Source organism: Haliotis asinina, chromosome 10 (assembly GCF_037392515.1).
Source record: "Haliotis asinina isolate JCU_RB_2024 chromosome 10, JCU_Hal_asi_v2, whole genome shotgun sequence".
Lineage (NCBI taxonomy): Eukaryota > Metazoa > Mollusca > Gastropoda > Lepetellida > Haliotidae > Haliotis > Haliotis asinina.
The window spans coordinates 18,121,339-18,141,860 of NC_090289.1; the positions used below are offsets into that span (position 1 = coordinate 18,121,339).

The 20,522-nt window shown below is 40.5% G+C and overlaps 1 protein-coding gene across 8 annotated transcripts in view; it reads left to right on the forward strand.

Moving 5' to 3' along the window:
* Positions 1 to 20,522, forward strand: part of LOC137298287 (armadillo repeat-containing protein 8-like) — an 801,735-nt gene that overhangs the window by 348,321 nt on the left and 432,892 nt on the right. Inside the window, exons 1-20 of one of the 8 annotated variants that reach the window (XM_067830479.1) lie at positions 20 to 98; positions 2,655 to 2,728; positions 3,063 to 3,134; positions 5,186 to 5,328; positions 5,533 to 5,630; positions 6,475 to 6,567; positions 7,202 to 7,282; positions 7,502 to 7,577; positions 7,764 to 7,915; positions 8,148 to 8,351; positions 11,497 to 11,583; positions 11,825 to 11,989; positions 12,179 to 12,265; positions 12,787 to 12,879; positions 13,418 to 13,594; positions 14,335 to 14,430; positions 15,027 to 15,122; positions 17,554 to 17,626; positions 17,811 to 17,904; positions 18,064 to 18,201. In XM_067830479.1, coding sequence (XP_067686580.1) covers positions 81 to 98; positions 2,655 to 2,728; positions 3,063 to 3,134; positions 5,186 to 5,328; positions 5,533 to 5,630; positions 6,475 to 6,567; positions 7,202 to 7,282; positions 7,502 to 7,577; positions 7,764 to 7,915; positions 8,148 to 8,351; positions 11,497 to 11,583; positions 11,825 to 11,989; positions 12,179 to 12,265; positions 12,787 to 12,879; positions 13,418 to 13,594; positions 14,335 to 14,430; positions 15,027 to 15,122; positions 17,554 to 17,626; positions 17,811 to 17,904; positions 18,064 to 18,094 — 2,010 coding nt within the window. In that variant the 5' untranslated portion in view covers positions 20 to 80 and the 3' untranslated portion in view covers positions 18,095 to 18,201. Of the gene's footprint in view, positions 1 to 19; positions 99 to 2,654; positions 2,729 to 3,062; positions 3,135 to 5,185; positions 5,329 to 5,532; positions 5,631 to 6,474; positions 6,568 to 7,201; positions 7,283 to 7,501; positions 7,578 to 7,757; positions 7,916 to 8,147; positions 8,352 to 11,496; positions 11,584 to 11,824; positions 11,990 to 12,178; positions 12,266 to 12,786; positions 12,880 to 13,417; positions 13,595 to 14,316; positions 14,431 to 15,026; positions 15,123 to 17,553; positions 17,627 to 17,810; positions 17,905 to 18,063; positions 18,202 to 20,522 lie in introns of those variants that run through there. The other 7 variants (XM_067830477.1, XM_067830480.1, XM_067830481.1 and 4 more) reach the window with 7 other exon arrangements.

Consider the following 20,522-nt stretch of genomic DNA (forward strand, 5'->3'; position numbering starts at 1 on the left):
TATTTTTGTTTGCGACAACCGCAAATTGGATTTTCCATAAGGGATCAACACAAGAAGAGAAGAGACAGATCACATCGAAAATGATCCCCTCAAACATGGTAATTGTTATCTAATATTTCGAAAAACGACCCACTGTGTTTACCATGGAGAGTCGTACTGTGTTTCTCGCCCTTACAATAACTTTACTGACCTGCTACATTTCATTTTCTACCCAAAACCGCGGACAGCTCCAGCTGTCGATCCCAGGAAGGACTTGATAAACAAACCAATGGGCTGTTATACAGAGTCGTAACCTAAATTCGTGTTTAACCTTAATTCATGGATCGCGAAAATTATTATGCCAGCTCGAAAATTAAGTCTCAAATTAAGACTGACGTCACGAAGAGGTACTTTTGATGAACATGCAATGCCACGCCTCGCTGCCAAAAACGTTCCGAATCTTTACATTACACGCGTTTCCTAGGTATTCTCACGGCACTTACAGATATCGGCTGAAACAAATAACAGTTCTTATCAAAAGAATGTTTATTTTATTTAGGAGAAGAGACTCGCCCTCTAGCATCTTCATCTATCGACTGCTTGATCCATCTGCAGGTACCTTGAAGAGAAAACAAGGCATAGATGATGATAGATGTAACATCATGCATTGATTACTGCAATTTGTGGGCAGCTGTTGCTCAGTGGTCTGTCAAATCATGCACCACACAAGCTACAAGAATGACTAGAATTCAGAGCAAACATGACTGAACACATTACCACTGTCATGCAAAATTTCCATGGGTCCCCAATGAAATTCAGAATCCAGTACAACTACAAAGTATTGCTTCTTTTTAAATGCATTCATGGACTGGCTCCAGAGCATCTTTCTGAACTTGTAAAACGCTTTGTGCCAACCTGATCTCTTTGCTCTAGTGACCAATCTCTTCTGCAAACTCAGTGTACAAGAACAAAGTCTTTGGTGACTGAGCAATCTTTATGAATGGTGCAAAACTCTTGAAAGAACTACCACAAGGACTTCGATCATTGACTGAACTTGCATCTTTCAAAAGCCAGTTAAAGACTCATCTTTCTACCAAAGCTTAACTTTAGCTTCAAGGGGGACTCAGAGTGCCTTTGGGCAATTACATCTGATTCTGGCTCTATAGAAGTGTGTGTGTGCAGGTGCGTGCATGCATGGGTGCATGCATGTTACCACTCTTGAGCTTGATGAAAGGCGTCTCCCATGCTCGTGACATTACGAGGAAGTAATGTTATGAAGTGTTATGAAGAAGAATCCTGTTGGAAGGGGCATACAAAAGTTATGATTTGTCCAAGTTGGTAAAAACTCCCCTATATGTATTACATTGCAAAAGTTAGATCATTCACGATTTGGGCCTCTTCCTAGTTACTGGTCAGTGATGTAAAGAACTGCTAAGTATCACTCATTGGTGATGTCGGCAGAAAATGTGTTTACCGCGAGAATATGTGATGGCCCTATATGCCAAATATAATTTTCCAACATTGTGATAAAAAGCACCAGATCACTAATACCATCATTGCCAAATTTTATTTTTACAAAATGTCAAGTAAAGAAGATGCCGTTAGCTCCAACCTACACACTTCTCGTTCCGGGCTTTTGTACATCGTAATATAAAGTAACCATGAAACAAGGTCAGTTCACATCTTGTGGGCACATGAATGGGTGATGACCTGCAAATGGCTTCTGTACACAAAGGTTTCATTCACGAGTGGAGTATTAGGCATTTTTAATTTGCTGAATGAATGATTAAAATAATCAGTGCGTATACAAAATGAAATCATGCATTTAAAATATGAATTCTGCTGCACTTCCCTTATATCCATGAATCAAGGTTATGCGAATCTAGGTGTTTGTACACAATCTGTCTGGTGGAGAAGAATGATGATCTGCCTATCCCACCCCACTACTGTGTCCGTAGACACCTGTTAATAAATAGCAATATGTGAATGAGATACAGTGGTTTCTCAAAGATTAAGTAATGTATTATGATCATTTATTATATTCAATAACTTGTAATCCCAAACCCCACAACAAAACTCTTATGGGCAATAGTGGAACACAATTATTGTGCACTGATTAATACTTCTGTGAAGACAATCAAGGATACTTAATGTTGAGACACGTATACAGGCATGTTGTTTATAAAGTGACAATAAAATTTCCACGTCCAGTGATCCGATTCAAACTACAGACCATCTGATCTGAAGTTGGATGCTTTGTCCAACTGACCAACTGACACAAACTGTAGAGATGTTAATGACTTCACTGTTACAGGGATGGTTAGTTCAAACATCATCATACTATGCCAACATTGTCTGACTGGGCTGTCACATGATTCCAGCTATCGCCACTTCAGTGATCTAAAGCACAAATCAGTTTGATAAAGATATGAATGGTCATAAACAATATTTTTCAAGTGAATCTGACCAGAAATGTAACATAAACATGCTTTCTATTGAAATCCTGTTTCTTTTAATGGACAATGTAAATTCCACCAAAAAGTCTTGGTGTATGGAATTGTGTAGAATTCATTATTAAGACTACCAGGAACTGAAAGAAAGTAAGGCTGAAAATTATTGTACAGGTGTACTGTAACATTATTGATACTGACAATTTCTAATATTTCTATTTTCAGGAAGTGGATGGAAGTAAAAGTTCTATGGAGATAATATTCTCAGAGGAACATGATCGATGGACCGATGCAGTAAAGTATGCCTCATTTGATCTTCTTTGATTTCTTTTTCTTCTGTCTGAGATTACAGTTCTGTCTGAACAGTTATAGCTAATTTTGAACAAAGGATGTCCTATGAAGTAACAAAGCATAGCCATCAATTCATTAGTGATGTGTTTCATGATGTTGATCAGAACTTGTTCTAATATATGGCACATGCATGATATGCTATAGTAACCTATGTTATTTTGCAAAAGGAAGATTTTCACACAGAAGTAAATATGTTGTACTTGATGGAATTCTTACAGTACTTAACACAAGATGTAAACAAATGAACAAAATGTACATGTATAATATATGTAAATGTTTCAGCAATGTCAAGAATCTAGTGATTGGAAACAACAAACAGAAGTCAAATGTCATCAGCCATGGCGTTATACCAAGGTGAGAGGGAAACAGTGGAAATTCAGAACTCTCTCTGCTGGTTGTAGATGTACTTTCTTCTTAATGATTCTAATTAGTATATATGTTTTTATTCTTGTTGGTACACCAGGTATCACAATAATGGGTTTATTGGTACACCTGGTATCATACTATTATGAGTCTATTAATACACCTAGTATCATACTACAGGCTGGTATTATACTAATACGTCTATTGGTGCACCTGGTATCATACTAATGGGTCTCTTGGTACACCCGGCATCATACTAATGGGCCTATTGGTACACCTTGTATTATACTAATGGGCCTATTGGTACACCTGGTATCATACTAATGGGTCTGTTGGTACACCTGGTATCATACTAATGGGCCTATTGGTACACCTGGTATCATACTAATGGGTCTGTTGGTACACCTGGTATCATACTAATGGGTCTCTTGGTACACCCGGCATCATACTAATGGGCCTATTGGTACACCTTGTATTATACTAATGGGCCTATTGGTACACCTGGTATCATACTAATGGGCCTATTGGTACACCTGGTATCATACTAATGGGCCTATTGGTGCACCTGGTATCATACTAATGGGTCTATTGGTACACCTGATATTATACTAATGGGCCTATTGGTACACCTGGTATCATACTAATGGGCCTATTGGTACACCTGGCATCATACTAATGGGCCTATTGGTACACCTGGTATCATACTAATGGGCCTACTGGCACACCTAGTATTATACTACTTGGTCTGTTGGTACACCTGGCATCATACTAATGGGTCGATTGGTACACCTGGCATTATACTACTTGGTCTCTTGGTACACCCGGCATCATACTAATGGGTCTATTCTTACACCTAGTATTATACTAATGGGTCTATTGGTACACCCGGTATTATACTAATGGGTCTATTGGTACACCTGGTATTATACTAAAGGGCCTATTGGTACACCTGGCATCATACTACTTGGTCTCTTGGTGCACCTGGTATCATACTAATGGGTCTATTGGTACACCTGGTATTATACTTATGGGCCTATTGGTGCACCTGGTATCATACTAATGGGTCTATTGGTACACCTGGTATTATACTTATGGGCCTATTGGTGCACCTGGTATCATACTAATGGGTCTGTTGGTACACCTGGTATCATACTAATGGGTCTATTGGTACACCTGGTATTATACTAATGGGCCTATTGGTACACCCGGTATCATACTAATGGGTCTGTTGGTACACCTGGTATCATACTAATGGGCGTATTGGTGCACCAGGTATCACACTACTGGGTCGATTGGTACACCTGGTATCATACGAATGGGTCTATTGGTACACCTGGTATCATATTAAAGGCTCTGTTGGTACACCTGGGATTATACTACTGGGTCTACTGGTACACCTGGGATTATACTACTGGGTCTACTGGTACACCTGGGATTTTACTACTGGATCTATTGGTACACATGGGATTATACTACTGGGTCTATTGGTACACCTAGTATTATACCAATGGGCCTATTGGTACACCTGGTATAATGCTAATGGGTCTATTGGTACTCATGGTACTATACTAATGGGTCTGTTGGTACACCTGATGTCATACTACAGGGTGTTATTGCTACACCTGGCATCATAGTAGTGGGTGGTATTGTTACACCTGATGTCATACTACTGGGTGTTATTGTTGCACCTGATGTCATACTACTGCGTGGTATTGTTACATCTGGTATCATACTACTGGGTGTTATTGTTGCACCTGATGTCATACTACTGGGTGGTATTGTTACACCTGATGTCATACTACTGGGTGTTATTGTTACACCTGATGTCATACTACTGGGTGTTATTGTTACACCTGATGTCACACTACTGGGTAGTATTGTTACACCTGATCTCATACTATGGGGTGTTATTGTTACACCTGGTATCATACTACTGGGTGTTATTGTTACACTTGATGTCATACTAGTGGGTGGTATTGTTACACCTAGGTATCATACCAGTGGTAGGCATAGTTTGATTTGACATTTTTTTCCTTTTGCAGACTCCTCCAATGGATGATCAATGAAGCATCTCCAATTGAACTCCGTACAGAGTGTGCAGTAGTGCTGGGGAGTTTAGCAAAGGGCACTGATGAGAACATCTCAGCTTTGGTGGAGGCTGGCTGTGTCTCAGTTTTACTGAAAGGTTGTAGCAGGAATACATTACCGTTACATCATGTCTGTCATGCCATATTAACATCTTTAACTGACTTAACAGCCACTCTAGATTATCATCATAAATAAAGTTTTATCCAATTAGTTAATGTCTCATCTGAAAATTGGATGACTTTTTCAGTGGGTGTGTCTAACTCTGCGTATCCATGGTTACAGGAAGCTTTCTCTGTTACAGGTTTGTCCAACCAGAATCTGAAGTATGTAGAGGCTTGCCTGCGATGCTTGAGAACAATTTTTGTGTGCAATAAAGCTGCCATAGAGCTAGTCTATCAGGTATGTGGAAACAAGTGATTTCATTTCATCATGGCCTTTATGGCTTTCAGAACAACAAGCACAAAGCCATTTGTGACTAATCTTGGTTCTAAGGTTAAAATCAGTGTTGAGAGGATTTAAACTCAAATCTGGTTTGCTTGTTTGTTTCTGATGGATACATTACAAAACAAGTAGTTCAGGTCCAACTATCAGTTATTTTGTTGACTTTGTCTGGTGTTATTTACTGACCAGCAGTGTCTGGCATGTTGTGTTGATCTATAGTGTCAGATGTTAACTCTTGAACTATACTGTTTATAGTGTCTCATATGTTGTGTTGACATATAGTGTCTGGTATGCAGTGTTGATCTATAGTGTCTGGTATGCAGTGATAACCTGTAGCGTCTGGTATGCAGTGATGACCTAATGTGTCTGGTATGTAATGTTGACCTATAGTGTTTGGATTGTAGTGTTGACCTATAGTGTCTGGAATGTAGTGTTGATCTATAGTGTCTGGTATGTAGTGTTGATCTATAGTGTCTGGTATGTAGTGTTGATCTATAGTGTCTGGTATGTAGTGTTGATCTATAGTGTCTGGTATGTAGTGTTGATCTATAGTGTCTGGTATGCAGTGATGACCTAATGTGTCAGGTATATACTGTTGACCTAATGTGTCTGGTATGTAGTGGTGACCTAATGTGTCTGGTATATACTGTTGGCCTATAGTGTTTGGTATGTCGTGTTGACCTATTGTGTCTGGTATATAGTGGTGACCTAATCTGTCTTCTTGTTGACCTTTAGTGTCTGGCACTGGTATAGAGCGCTGTCTGATATTGTTCATTGACTTTGTGTCTACTGTCTTCAACAGGATGCCACGATAATTCCCCACCTGATCAACATCATCTCCAAGTCTGTCTGTACACAGGAGTGCATCACCACCATCTTTGCTAACTGCTGCAAGGTAATGCCCTTTTATGGGTGCTTTGGTAGCATGTCAATACATGATTACCAAATGAACTGGAATCTTTTTTGTCCCTCACTGCAAAAAACGCTGGATTATGTATTCAGCAGCGTCTGTATGTTCATCCGTCTGCACATACATATGTCTTGTTTCTTGTTAATGCAATAATGTAGTTAATGTAGTTCCCAATGTCTTCAAATTTGGTGACAGCCTACTTTGGGGAACTAGACAGACACCAGTCGATTTGGGTGACCTTGATCTTATTTTCAATATGACCATTACACTTTGTCCACAGTATTCCACAAAACATTGCAACCAATGCCTCAATTTTTTCGATAGCCTATTTTAGGTGATTATCCAGACACCAGTCATTTCACACATCTTGTGTGTAAGCAAAAAGTAAAGAGTAATGAATATGTTAGAAATATTTCATTCTTCTTTTGTGACAAACACATTTTTTCTGAAGCATTCAAGTTAATGTTCCTGCCAGCGTCTCCACCAATATGGCACATCCTTCCATACCATCTCATAAATGTAAACCATTATCCCTTCCCAATGTTCACTCTCAATCCTCTGATGTCAGGCATAATTACCTCAGCCTCTGAAACTGTTGTTGCGTGCCTTGTGTTTTCAGACTACAGTTCATCAGGAGATGCTGTGTAAAAATGGAGCAATAGCAGCCCTGGCCCCTCTTCTAGGCTCAGACATATACAAGGTACACTTAGCACAGGACTGTTAGCACTGGAATATTAGCTTGTCGTGTGTATATTGTCTACCCTCATATAATGATGTTAGTAAGTCTATGGATGCCAACTCAGGGGAGATCTGAAATCCATATATGCTTCCTTTGTTTCACTTTGGTTCGATTTTTTTGTTCGGGTATTGTGACATTTAACAGTAACACAGGAACTAAGAAAGGATGTTTGTATTGCAGGTTCAGATGCCAACTCTGAAATGTTTTGCAGTTCTATGTCACCAGAATGATGCTGTGTCACAGGCTGTGGCTTCAGGTGTGTGTGAGATTCAGTCAGTGTTTCTGCTGGTTACTAAACTCATGTTTCTTTCAGTTTTCGTAGAATTCTTTATTTTTTGTTCAAACACGTCACCCTTTTGCAAATCATTCAGAAATTAATCATAACTGCGATTCAGGTTGACAGCAATGTATGCAGATACAAATCATCAATTTTTACCTTCAGCCACCTACAATGGGGATCCTATCCCCAGACTTCTCATCAACCTTCTGGCCAGAGACAAAACATCAGAGATGCAAATGGCAGCTGCCAAGTGTATGACATACTTGTATCGAGGCAGTGCTATTGAGGCCAGCAACCCTATCATCACACTAAAGGTACACCCTTGTGCCTCATACAGAGGGATGTTGTGATACTTATGTGACAGAGAGTTTCTCTGGTAGTAGTACTCTTGTATTAATGTGTAGTCAGTGTTCTCGTATGGCTGATGTGGGTTTGTCAGGGGGAAGATTATCTAATAATGTGTCACAGTTTGATTTAAGAACACCATATGACAAAGGTCTTGATATATATATTTGAAATTTGACAAGATATTTCTTAAAATTTCAGACACTTCCAACCTTGGTCCGTATGTGCAAGAAAGATCGTACTTTAGAGGAGAATGTGGAAGGAGCAGAAAACCTGGCGTACCTGATTGAGGTAGACCCGGAGCTGCAGCGGCTGGCGTCGATCTCTGATCATGTCATTAAAACACTAGCAGACTACCTTAAGTATGGTGATGTGCAGCAGATCGGCTCTCGCACCCAGAGGAAGGTGAGCAAGAGAACATCTGTAAAATGTCCAAGGTAGTAGGATGAAGACTTACTTGGATGGATTCAGATTAGATGTGTGGCAAGTGATATTAGCTGTGGACATGTTGTTGGTCAGCCACAGAAACAGCAGAGACAACTTCTGCCTTTGTCACCTTTGTTGTGCTAGTTAGCCCACTGGGGAAAGCATTAGCATAGCACAGTGATAAGTTGATTACCCATATATGGTGAAGCCATTCATTTCCCTGTAAACTATTTCTAAACTTATCCTCATTCATGTCCTGTGCTCCCACTCTCATTCCTGGACAGCCTGCTAGCCTCTGAGAAGCATGCTGCATGCTCTCTGGTTGATCATGTCACATTTGTTGAGTCATTCTCTTTCTTGTCACACAGCAGTGTAGATGTAGTGTAATTTGAAGCTATGCACTTTGAATCACAAGTATCGCCATGGTCAAAGAACATTCTTCATGAAAGAGAAAATATTCACCAGCAATACAAGAAGAATTTTTCTTCCTCTGATCCACATTTTGTGTGTATTAACTCCTTTGAGTTGTGAGACCGGTATTCAAGATGCAGTCTTGGCTGGGATCTGACTGATGGCATCTGCAGACCAGGACTCCAGCAATGAATTTGAAGAGTTTGTTTCAAGAGAAGAGAAGTCTGTTTATTTCACTCTTTGAATGCCGGCGTCCACCAAGCACCAAACCAGCTGTTGTGTCTATAGAGGTGGTCATACAGTGTTCATCAGGAACCTACAGTGAACCCTCCTGATGTGATCTTTTGAGAGATTTTGACAGCAACAATTCTAGATGTCACTAGTTTTAAGTTCAAAGATTCCGTCTTCAGTGAACAGTCAAGACCAGCCTTCCTTAATGGTGACGGCTCAACTTTCATCTCTGTGAAAGATCCTACAATACTTCTTTGGCAAACTTTATGTTCTCAGATCTTGTCCATCTGTCTCCCAATCACCAATCCTCAGGTAGATCTGTTTGCCACCAGGTTCAGCAACCAGCTACCCTGATTCGTCTCTCCAATCTCAGACACTCTGGCATGGAATCAAGATGCTTTAGCAGTCTCTTGGGGAAAATCTGAATGCTCATGTTTCTACCTCTGGTTTTGCTACCTCGAGTACGTCAGGAGCTACAGTCCATCAAGAAGATAACACTGCCCTACTGGCCAGCCTGAAGTTGCTTCGTTGATCTACTAAGATTTACTAATCCAGATCCAGTGGCTCTACCCAACTGGTCCATCCACTCTCACCGTGATTGCATCGTCTACAGACACTGAGTAATGTGCAGCAAACCAACCCACTGTGGGATAAGTACAAGACCTGAGATAAGATAAATTTAACAGTTTAGATTTCACCAGTCTGATGATGAGTTATGTAAGTGGTTATATAATGTTCTGTATGAGTTCTGTGTTGAATTATTTCTTATATCAATACAACATATTTAATGTCCTTCTCTACGACCATATAACACAAAGCAAAATGTGCAACTTCTTCCTGTCTGATCATCTGCTTTTGTAGCCCATCTGTTGTTGATTCCTGACTTACCTTGTCATTGCACAAAAGGATCCACTTTGCTCTTGTTATTCATTGTTGATGGATGAAACCTCACACTTACCTTCCTACTAAGGTACTGTGGCATGTTCTCTGGTAGATGTTCCAGGTGATTGGAAGGTTTTTTTGCTAAAATATTTGTCTATTTATCATGTTCTTCCATCACAGCTGTCATTTGTAATGACTACCTTTATACCTTGTTCGAAGTATATATCTGGTTATGAATATTTATTATAGGTTTAAAGATAGCTAATGCATCTTGAACTATCAGGACGTTGACACAAGAATCACTGAAGACCTCCTCTGTGGTGTATTGGTTAGAGCATCTGCCCAGAGAGCATTAGATTATATGGAACTCATTGGTCTCTGCATGGTACTCCTCATTAAAGGGTACAACAAGGACTGGTTGGCTTGGTGTCAGTATAATGTGTCTAAGTGGGGTATTCATGCTCAACTGTGGGAGGATATCTCAGTGAGCTAGTACTATAAAACCAGCTTACACATACACAAGCATGCACATCATTATATGAGCGAAATATTCTTAAGTACAATGTAAAACCCCAATTCACCTCTCCTCTTTTCATTGACCCATGTATTTTTTATCACTTTGGCAGATCTAGAAGGCATCCTGTGCAGTTCAGATTCATCATGTTAGCAGAAGTGTTAGTGTAGTATATCTTTAGTGCGGGTGTATGTATGGCACATAAAGACGATATTGCAAGTGTTAAGATGGAGAGGTAGCAGGAAACAGCTCCACAGGCACTGCCCCTTAACACAAAGTCCATGACCACAATGACTTCTACTTTCACTACATTACCACATGGAGTTATCAGTATGACAACTACATGACTATTGGTTTTCAGCCCTTCCCAAACATCTTCACCCTCTGTAACACTCAAACATCAGAGCTTGTATATGAGTGATGGAACTGACCTTGGTCTCAATGACCTGTTGGTGACCAGCACTCTTACCACTTGCTGTTTGCTATGTGAAGTAAAAACAAGCTGAAGTATGATTACACGATGCCATTTACTAAGAAAATGAAATCCCAAATATGACATATGTTGAAGCTGAAGTAGTTTCAGTCTCTTTTAATAAATGACAAGGGACTTGAAACCCAGATCTAGCTTGGTTAAGAGGTAAAGGGGCAGATAAATCGAGGAGAACATTTCCTGTATTTTATGCTGCACTTCTATCAGCAGTAGTCAATTACTAAACTACTGATAGTCACATATACTGTTGGTTCATCAATTGCTTTTTGTTTGTACCATTGATTAATTGCTATTGAACACTCTACAATTGTAATTCTTAGATTCAGTGCATTGTTAAAACCGTCTAGGCTGTGATCATCACACTGCTGGACTTGTTGTCATGTTCAGTTTCACTCAATACCTGGTAGGACTGTTAAGAAGCAACAGAACGATGGCATGTTCTTTCCACTGCCATGCCGGAATCTGCTGCAGACCTTGTCTTCAACTGTGGTGGCAATATGTTCATCCACAATTTAGATTCATTGTTATATTAAAGGGAAATTGCTGTATGTTGTGTCAGAAAACATACATTTATATCACAAATATTCATTTTTCAGGACATTGACTGGGGTAATGAAATGAGGCAGGCTGCTTTCAAAGCCTTTGCCTCTCTCGGTGCCAATGATGAGGACATCCGCAAGAAGGTAGTCCAATATCAACATGTGTTTATTGATGTAGTTAGTGAATGGGATCCATGGAGATTCCAGATTGGAAAAGGTCACAGCAACCTATTCTTCTTGTGACATGATCTGCCCCCATGTATAGGGGACTTTCTTACCATGGAAATGTCAAATACCAATTGCCAAAGCTGTTAACGCAAATTATGTTCTATTGTCTTATTTCTGTCCTAGCTGCTATTCAAGCTAACCAATTGACTTCTGCCAGGTGATTGCCACTGAGAATCTGATGGACCACATTGTGGTCGCCATCAACAGCACTAACATGAAGGTTCAGATTGCTGCCACCAGATGTCTCCACAGTCTGTCACGGTCAGTGCAACAGCTCCGCACAACCTTCCAGGACCATGCAGTGTGGAAGCCCTTACTCAAGGTGGGTACATGTGGGTGCAGTGAAACCTCTCTTGCCTTGTGTAATAGCTTTAGCATGGTGGCATTTCTGAACTCATTGATTATAAAGATTGTGAAATCATTATGTCTTTGTTGATAAAAAGATTTGTTCAAAACTGAATTTAGCCCTGCAGCTGCTGGAAGTATCTAAGGTGTGTGTGAAATGTTGTAGATGATGCAGAGTGGCAATGAGGAAGCTGTGGCCATCGCGTCGTCAACGCTGTGTAACCTGTTGCTGGAGTTCTCCCCGAGCAAGGAGGTATGATTGCTGCTGATGCTTCATGAGGAGATACACATTTAGTGTTTCTCCTAGGCATGTTTAACAGGGTCCAGCACCCTGCCACATCTAAGGCACGCTGCCACATCCAAGGCACCCTGCCACATCTAAGGCTCGCTGCCACATCTAAGGCACCCTGCTACATCTAAGGCACCCTGCCACATCTAAGACACCCTGCCATTAGTGTTTCCCTTTGGCACTGCCAAAAACAGACGAATATGACTAAACTCTTGTACTGTGTTCTTCAAAAGATTTCTATACAAAAAGTACAATAATTGATATCAGTACTTGGCAGATTTTACTTTTTATTCTGTGTTGAAGTTCAGTGAAGTAACTGTGCTCTTTGAACCTTTAAGAATGATATGCATGAATAACTAATTTTCAGCTCTGGAAACAGCTGCCCTGTTATACATCCACACAGTATGCACTGCGGAAGTAATTTAAGGGAGCTGAAATTTGAAGAATTGTATTTTATTTCAAATATTATTCAATATTTTTTTCAGCCCATTCTAGAGTGTGGAGCTATCAATATCCTAGCCAGTCTTGCCAGTCGCAATGAAGCCCCACTTAGACTGAATGGGGTGTGGGGTTTGATGGTGAGCATTACACCATCAATCTTTTACCCATGTATCAATGTAATCTGGTAGTGTTTAGAGTGAAGGGCACAGTGAAAGTATTCTACATGTTTGATACTAGATACACAAGTGTTTGGTTTACCTATGTCCAGTAGTCACGTGACACGTAATATCACTGTAACCTACCAATACAAACCTTGTGTTACATTATTACTGAGTAGCTGACACACCAGTAGCAGCTACTTTCCCAACATTCTCTCGTTTCCTGTATGTGTTGAAGATGACATAGTTTTTCTTTTGTAAAGTCTTGCCACATATGTTGCCAATTTATGCAGTAAAGTTCTAAGAAAGTACTCATAGGGGAAGAAAGTCAGTTTTGGTAGTTCCAGTTTTCCTTAACCTGTTGACATGTACCACATATGATGAAACAAGTAAGACTAACTTCATATGTTAGCGGACAGTTATAGATGTTGAAAACATCATGTTGGTGTGCTGTTTTGTCTTTCTCCGTCTTCCATGAATTAGTACAGTGTACAATACTGTCATCTGTTTATTTCAGAACATGGCCTTTCAAGCAGACCAGAAAGTGAAGACTCAGATTGTTGAGACTCTGGGGTCAGATCAGCTGTTTTGTCTTCTGTCAGACCAGAATCCCAACATTTTAATGAAAACTTTGGGTCTTTTGAGGAATCTCCTGTCAAACAAACCAGTAGGTTTGAAATTTCCGAAGTGCCAAGTAGGTTAAAGTTTTTTGTGAAGTCTACTCTGTGATTTGTATTGGGCTCTGGGCTTCCTTCCTTCCTTCTTCTCTCGGACAGCATGTTGGAACTGTTTCAGTGGGTTTTATGTTAATTTGATTTGATCTAGTTTCTTTGAATTTGCATGCAGGTGAAACTCTTTCATTCTCTCCCCAATCTTTCTCTTCTCATCAGTGGTGTAAAATTGATCATGGAAACTAGATTTTGATTAAACTGTGTGATCTCAATACAGTTTTAGCCACCTGTAGCATGTAGTTAAGGAAATAATCACTTCCATGACTTAGACATTTATAAAATAGAATTTTCAAATCTGTCAACACTGAATATTGAAGCAACAATCACTTATGTATAAACAATGAATGAAGGTAACAATGCTTGTTGACGTATTCCAAATTAATTGAGCTAATTCTAATGCCTGGCCTACCACCCTCACAGTTTCAAAATACTGGCTATACTCAAGCAATATCTACATGACTTGTGAAGCATACATTGAAACATTAATTTACCAATCCTTATCCTTAATCTTATCTCAAGGTTCCCACACTCCTAACTGCAGTAAAACAAGTACTCATATTGGTCATCAACAGCATTTCATCTTGTCATCTTGCAGTTAGTTCATCACAATATAATTTGTTGACTGTGACTGATGACGCCTTACTCATGTGAGTATTTAAAAATAATCCCCCTCAAATGTTTACAGACATTGACCAAATTTCAGCACATCGACAGTATCATGAACGTGTATGGCAAACAGGTGATGCAGGCGGTTGTCTTTATTCTGGAAGGAGACCACTCTGTGGATGTTAAGGAGCAGGTTTGTTGTTTGACTCTTCGTTTTGTAGTGTGGGATCCCTCCAATACACTCAAAGTCTCTCAGAGATGTTAACAATTCTCACTTGGGATCGAGTTACTCGGATATTCTAATTCAAAATCTGCTCTCAGATTTGTTTGAATTCTGAATTTAATTTTACAGTATACAATATCGTGAGTCACTGATGCTTGATTTGAGTTGACTCCTTTTATAGCATTTAGAAGCTTAGCCTGTTATCTTTTTTCTCTCAGTTGTGTACATTGCATGTTATTTACAACAAAGCTTTTTCAAACGTATGCCATAGCCCATATATAAGTGAAACCAGATGGCGAGGCTGACCATGTGCTCACGCCATGTCTTCCAGACAGACACGACTCCACTTTCATTAGATACAGGATTGGCATCTCTGCTCTGAAGTGCAGCTTGGCTTCATGGAGTTGAGACACATACAGGAGTGTTTTAGTTCTCATGTATACACCACCAGCCATTCCTTAGCTCCACTCAACATACAGACATGCAAATATCCATGCAAACAGTACATTCTCCAATATTAGATTTATGATTATTTGGAATAGGCACTTTAACCTACATATTTCCAGACTCTTTGTATCCTGGCAAACATCGCAGATGGAGATACTGCCAAGGATGTCATTATGGCTAATGAAGATGTTCTGAAGAAGCTCATGTCTTATATGGTGAGTGGCATTTCTTGTATGCAGTGTCAGCCACAGTGTCTTCATGCTGACTTAATCCCTGATAGACTTGTTGGGGGAAGGTGTCCAGTGAGTTTCACGTAGATGGTATAGTGAGTCCTCTCCTTGCTTGAGCCGTGAATACACTATACATGTTCACGATCCTGTCATGGATTAAGTGTTTGTGAGTGGAGTCTTCTTGCAGTAAGATTCTAGATGACACCAACAATGTCACTGTCGCTTGGTGGATTATCTGACACAAGTCATAATATTATATCATAGATTTATAACTATCTTAATGTACTAATACTGTCCCATCCATGGTGTAGTACTGATTGTATAGGGAAGCCTCTCCTGGATTGTGTCCAGATGTACTAATACAGTCCCATCCATAGTGTAGTGATTGTGCAGGGAGGCCTCTCTTGGATTGTGTCCAGATGCCCTAATACTGTCCCATCCATGGTGTAGTGATTGTATAGGGAGGTCTCTCCTGGGTTGTGTCCAGATGCACTAATACTGTCCCATCCATAGTGTAGTGATTGTATAGGGAGACCTCTCCTGGGTTGTGTCCAGATGTACTAATACTGTCCCATCCATGGTATAGTGATTGTATAGGGAGGCCTCTCCTGGGTTGTGTCCAGATGTACTAATACTGTCCCATCCATGGTGTAGTGATTGTGCAGGGAGGCCTCTCCTGGGTTGTGTCCAGATGTACTAATACTGTCCCATCCATGGTGTAGTGATTGTATAGGGAGACCTCTCCTGGGTTGTGTCCAGATGTACTAATACTGTCCCATCCATAGTATAGTGATTGTATAGGGAGACCTCTCCTGGGTTGTGTCCAGATGTACTAATACTGTCCCATCCATAGTGTAGTGATTGTATAGGGAGGTCTCTCCTGGGTTGTGTCCAGATGTACTAATACTGTCCCATCCATAGTATAGTGATTGTATAGGGAGGCCTCTCCTGGGTTGTGTCCAGATGTACTAATACTGTCCCATCCATGGTGTAGTGATTGTATAGGGAGGCCTCTCCTGGGTTGTGTCCAGATGTACTAATACTGTCCCATCCATAGTATAGTGATTGTATAGGGAGGCCTCTCCTGGGTTGTGTCCAGATGTACTAATACTGTCCCATCCATGGTGTAGTGATTGTGCAGGGAGGCCTCTCCTGGGTTGTGTCCAGATGTACTAATACTGTCCCATCCATGGTGTAGTGATTGTATAGGGAGACCTCTCCTGGGTTGTGTCCAGATGTACTAATACTGTCCCATCCATAGTATAGTGATTGCATAGGGAGACCTCTCCTGGGTTGTGTCCAGATGTACTAATACTGTCCCATCCATAGTGTAGTGATTGTATAGGGAGGCCTCTCCTGGGTTGTGTCCAGATGTACTAATACTGTCCCATCCATAGTGTAGTGATTGTATAGGGAGGTCTCTCCTGGGTTGTGTCCAGATGTACTAATACTGTCCCATCCATAGTATAGTTATTGTATAGGGAGACCTCTCCTGGGTTGTGTCCAGATGTACTAATACTGTCCCATCCATGGTGTAGTGATTGTATAGGGAGGCCTCTCCTGGGTTGTGTCCAGATGTACTACTACTGTCCCATCCATGGTGTAGTGATTGTATAGGGAGGCCTCTCCTGGGTTGTGTCCAGATGTACTAATACTGTCCCATCCATAGTATAGTGATTGTATAGGGAGGCCTCTCCTGGGTTGTGTCCAGATGTACTAATACTGTCCCATCCATGGTGTAGTGATTGTGCAGGGAGGCCTCTCCTGGGTTGTGTCCAGATGTACTAATACTGTCCCATCCATGGTGTAGTGATTGTATAGGGAGACCTCTCCTGGGTTGTGTCCAGATGTACTAATACTGTCCCATCCATGGTGTAGTGATTGTATAGGGAGACCTCTCCTGGGTTGTGTCCAGATGTACTAATACTGTCCCATCCATGGTGTAGTGATTGTATAGGGAGGTCTCTCCTGGGTTGTGTCCAGATGTACTACTACTGTCCCATCCATGGTGTAGTGATTGTCTAGGGAGGCCTTCCCTGGGTTGTGTCCAGATGTACTAATACTGTCCCATCCATGGTGTAGTGATTGTGCAGGGAGGCCTCTCCTGGGTTGTGTCCAGATGTACTAATACTGTCCCATCCATGGTGTAGTGATTGTGCAGGGAGGTCTCTCCTGGGTTGTGTCCAGATGTACTAATACTGTCCCATCCATAGTATAGTGATTGTATAGGGAGGCCTTCCCTGGGTTGTGTCCAGATGTACTAATACTGTCCCATCCATAGTGTAGTGATTGTATAGGGAGGCCTCTCTTGGGTTGTGTCCAGATGTACTAATACTGTCCCATCCATGGTGTAGTGATTGTGCACCATGGTTACATAACGTAGAGTTACATAAGGTTTTTATTTATTTACTCACAGGTCCACAGCAATGTCAAGCTACAGATTGCTGCTACATTCTGCATTTCCAACCTGGTCTGCAATGAGGAGGAGGGTAGGCATAGTATTTCCTTTCTGACACTACTTGAAGCAAATTATAGTAGACGGTGGAGGCATTTTACATTTCAGTAGCCTTGTTTGTTGTTTCCTTGTAAACCTTTCTAAAACAGGAGAAGGTTTATTCTAGTTTTTTTCCAAGCTGTTAGTTGATGATTGTATGAGCTGTTCCTGGTGTTTAGGTGCATACAATCGACAAACCAGACTCCGGGACATGGGTGTCCAGAAGCTCCTGCAGCAGCTGCTGGGTACACAAGACTCCACACTGTTTGACAAGTAAGTTGACACAAGGCACAAGGCCAGATTGTAAGATGATCATTTCAATAGCTATGTAGCAGTAGTTTTCTTAGACTTTGTGTGATTGTACCTGTAAAACTCCCTTGACTTGGAGCCTGCTAACATGGCTGAACTAATGCATGGTGTTGATGTTTTCAGGGTGAAGACAGCACTGCAGCAGTTCTCCTAGACTCACACATCAAACAAGATCTGTAGGAATCATGTTGTTGTCATGTGTTCGTCATCATTACTGTGTGTGAATGTATGCATGTATAAATAAAGTATTTCAGTCATGTAGTCCTGGTTTTATGAGCATTATTGAAGAGCATATTATCTGGACTATGAGTTTCTAACTCAAGCTTTCTCATACTGTAGCCCAAGCTGTTGACCTGCAAGTTAAGGTGAACCATGTTCATACTGTCATTCTGAAACGTTAAAGTTCATGGCTGCCATCATTGTTCCAGTGGCTGTTGAACGAGACTGTTTAAGTCAGACCAGCTGACCAACTGTCCTGATATCTGCTAAACGAGACCATTCTTATACCATTCTGAATCACCGGTACGTTGGACCAAAACATCTGTGCACACCTGATCGCTATTTCTGGCCTAGTTGAATAACAGCAAAGATGTATATTCACGTGAATATAGGTCTTTGATAACAGGTAGCATAACAGGAAAAACAATTAAATTATCATGTCTAGTGATATTTGGTTACAAGTTTCCCATACATATATATGTTTTCATTTTCAAAGTTTGTTTATTTTCACCTTCAACAATACGATACACTGGACACAATTTACGAAATAGCAGTTTTGTTATGTCCTCGGAAAATACAATCTTACTTGACCTTTGTTCCACATTATGTAATAGGTACTATAACGTGGATGTCTAATAACGCAGGGGTGAACCCCGAGACCCATGTGGGGTGACTGTATATGAGCAACTAAATTCGTCTGGCCCATATAATTCGGAAATAAAATGCACTCTATCCATTTATAGTGTAACGAAGTACAGCTTTGCCCCGGACTGTTATAAAGTTAAAGCACTCTTTTTGCAAGCCTCTTTTTGCTTTACCTGTAATAGTTCAGGACAAAACTGTTATACTTATCAACAACTGATCAAAGGCACAACACAAAGGACAGTGTTGATTATCTCAAATAACAATCCTTTTACAGGGTGCAGTGCTGTTTTGATGGTAATGATATGTCTGCCCCTGAATGAGCAGGTTATCAAGAAACAAATGGGAAACAGTTTGAAGACAGTTTATATTTAGGTTAAATATCTTCTCTTTATTGTCTTCATTAAATGTAAGATTATCATAAACGATGTCAGCTGATATATCAGTCACATTTCTACTCCTGAAATTTTGTTTAGATCAGTCAATCCAGATGATGCTGATCTTAATGAATATTACTGTGTCAGTGTTTTATAGCGAGGGCTGAGGATTTTATTGCACTGTAGAACTGTAGATGACTGTATGAAGTAATGAGAGAAAAGCAAGATTTATGGATGACGTTTGGGAACATATGCTTGCTCCTTCATCAGGTGGATAGTATTCAGTATCAAGAGGGTATATAGAGGATATTACATGAGTGCCCACGTCATACTAAGTTTAGGACACAAGTACCTAAATGTCCTTATTTCCTGTGCAAGAGAGAGGGATATTCCCACATTTAGACATGAGCATCATATATGGGTCTGAATATGATATTCTGTTTATTACCCAAGTTGTCAAATTGAGGAAAATAAACCCAAATCTACTATCAAGCATAGACTGGCTAGTAGTGGCTACACATCGCCGCCGCGTGTAGAATGCAATGTCACAGAAGAAACGAAACGTCATAGTATTGTTCATGAGGTCACGTCACCATGACAAAGTGATATTTTGCCCTTGGGCATCATATGAACCCCGATTTTTTTGCCCTCGAGGTAACAAAAATACATACAAGAGGCACTAGAAGAATAAAATGCCAATAATGCACTAAAACAACATGGTAATTGACTTGATTGAATATAACACAAACAAGAAGAGGCTGGTGATACACTCTGAGAAACATTTTGAGAACTGGGTGTCTCCCTGCAATTCACAGACCATGGATTATGGACCTCCATCTACCTAAAGCCCCCCCACCACTGCCCCTCTGAAATCTCAGAGCCAACAGCAGAGGATCATGTTATTTTAGTGCTTGTTCTCTTCTTGTTTGTGTTGCATTCCATCAAGTCAAGTTACCATATTGTTTGAGCGCATTACTGGCCTCATGCTTGTATTATTTTTTCAGTCTTCACGTTGTTTAATATGTTTTTCTTGTAGTGACTCGTGTATGAATATATCCCCTTGGTACTGCCTACTATTCACCTGATGGAGGGGCAAGCATACGCTTCAGAACGTGTTAGTTGCTGACATCCATAAATCTTCCTTTTCTTATGCATTCCACTTCTACATGCCCTTCAAAGATTCACCGGTAATGAGAACTGACATGCATTGTGAAATCGATTACCAAGGTAAGTTTGATTATCAGGGGGCAGACTAGAATGGCATAGTGACATAATGCAAAATGAGTACTTTATCACCTGGCGCTTTTGGCCTTTATCAAAACATCGTAGAAACAACAGTAAATC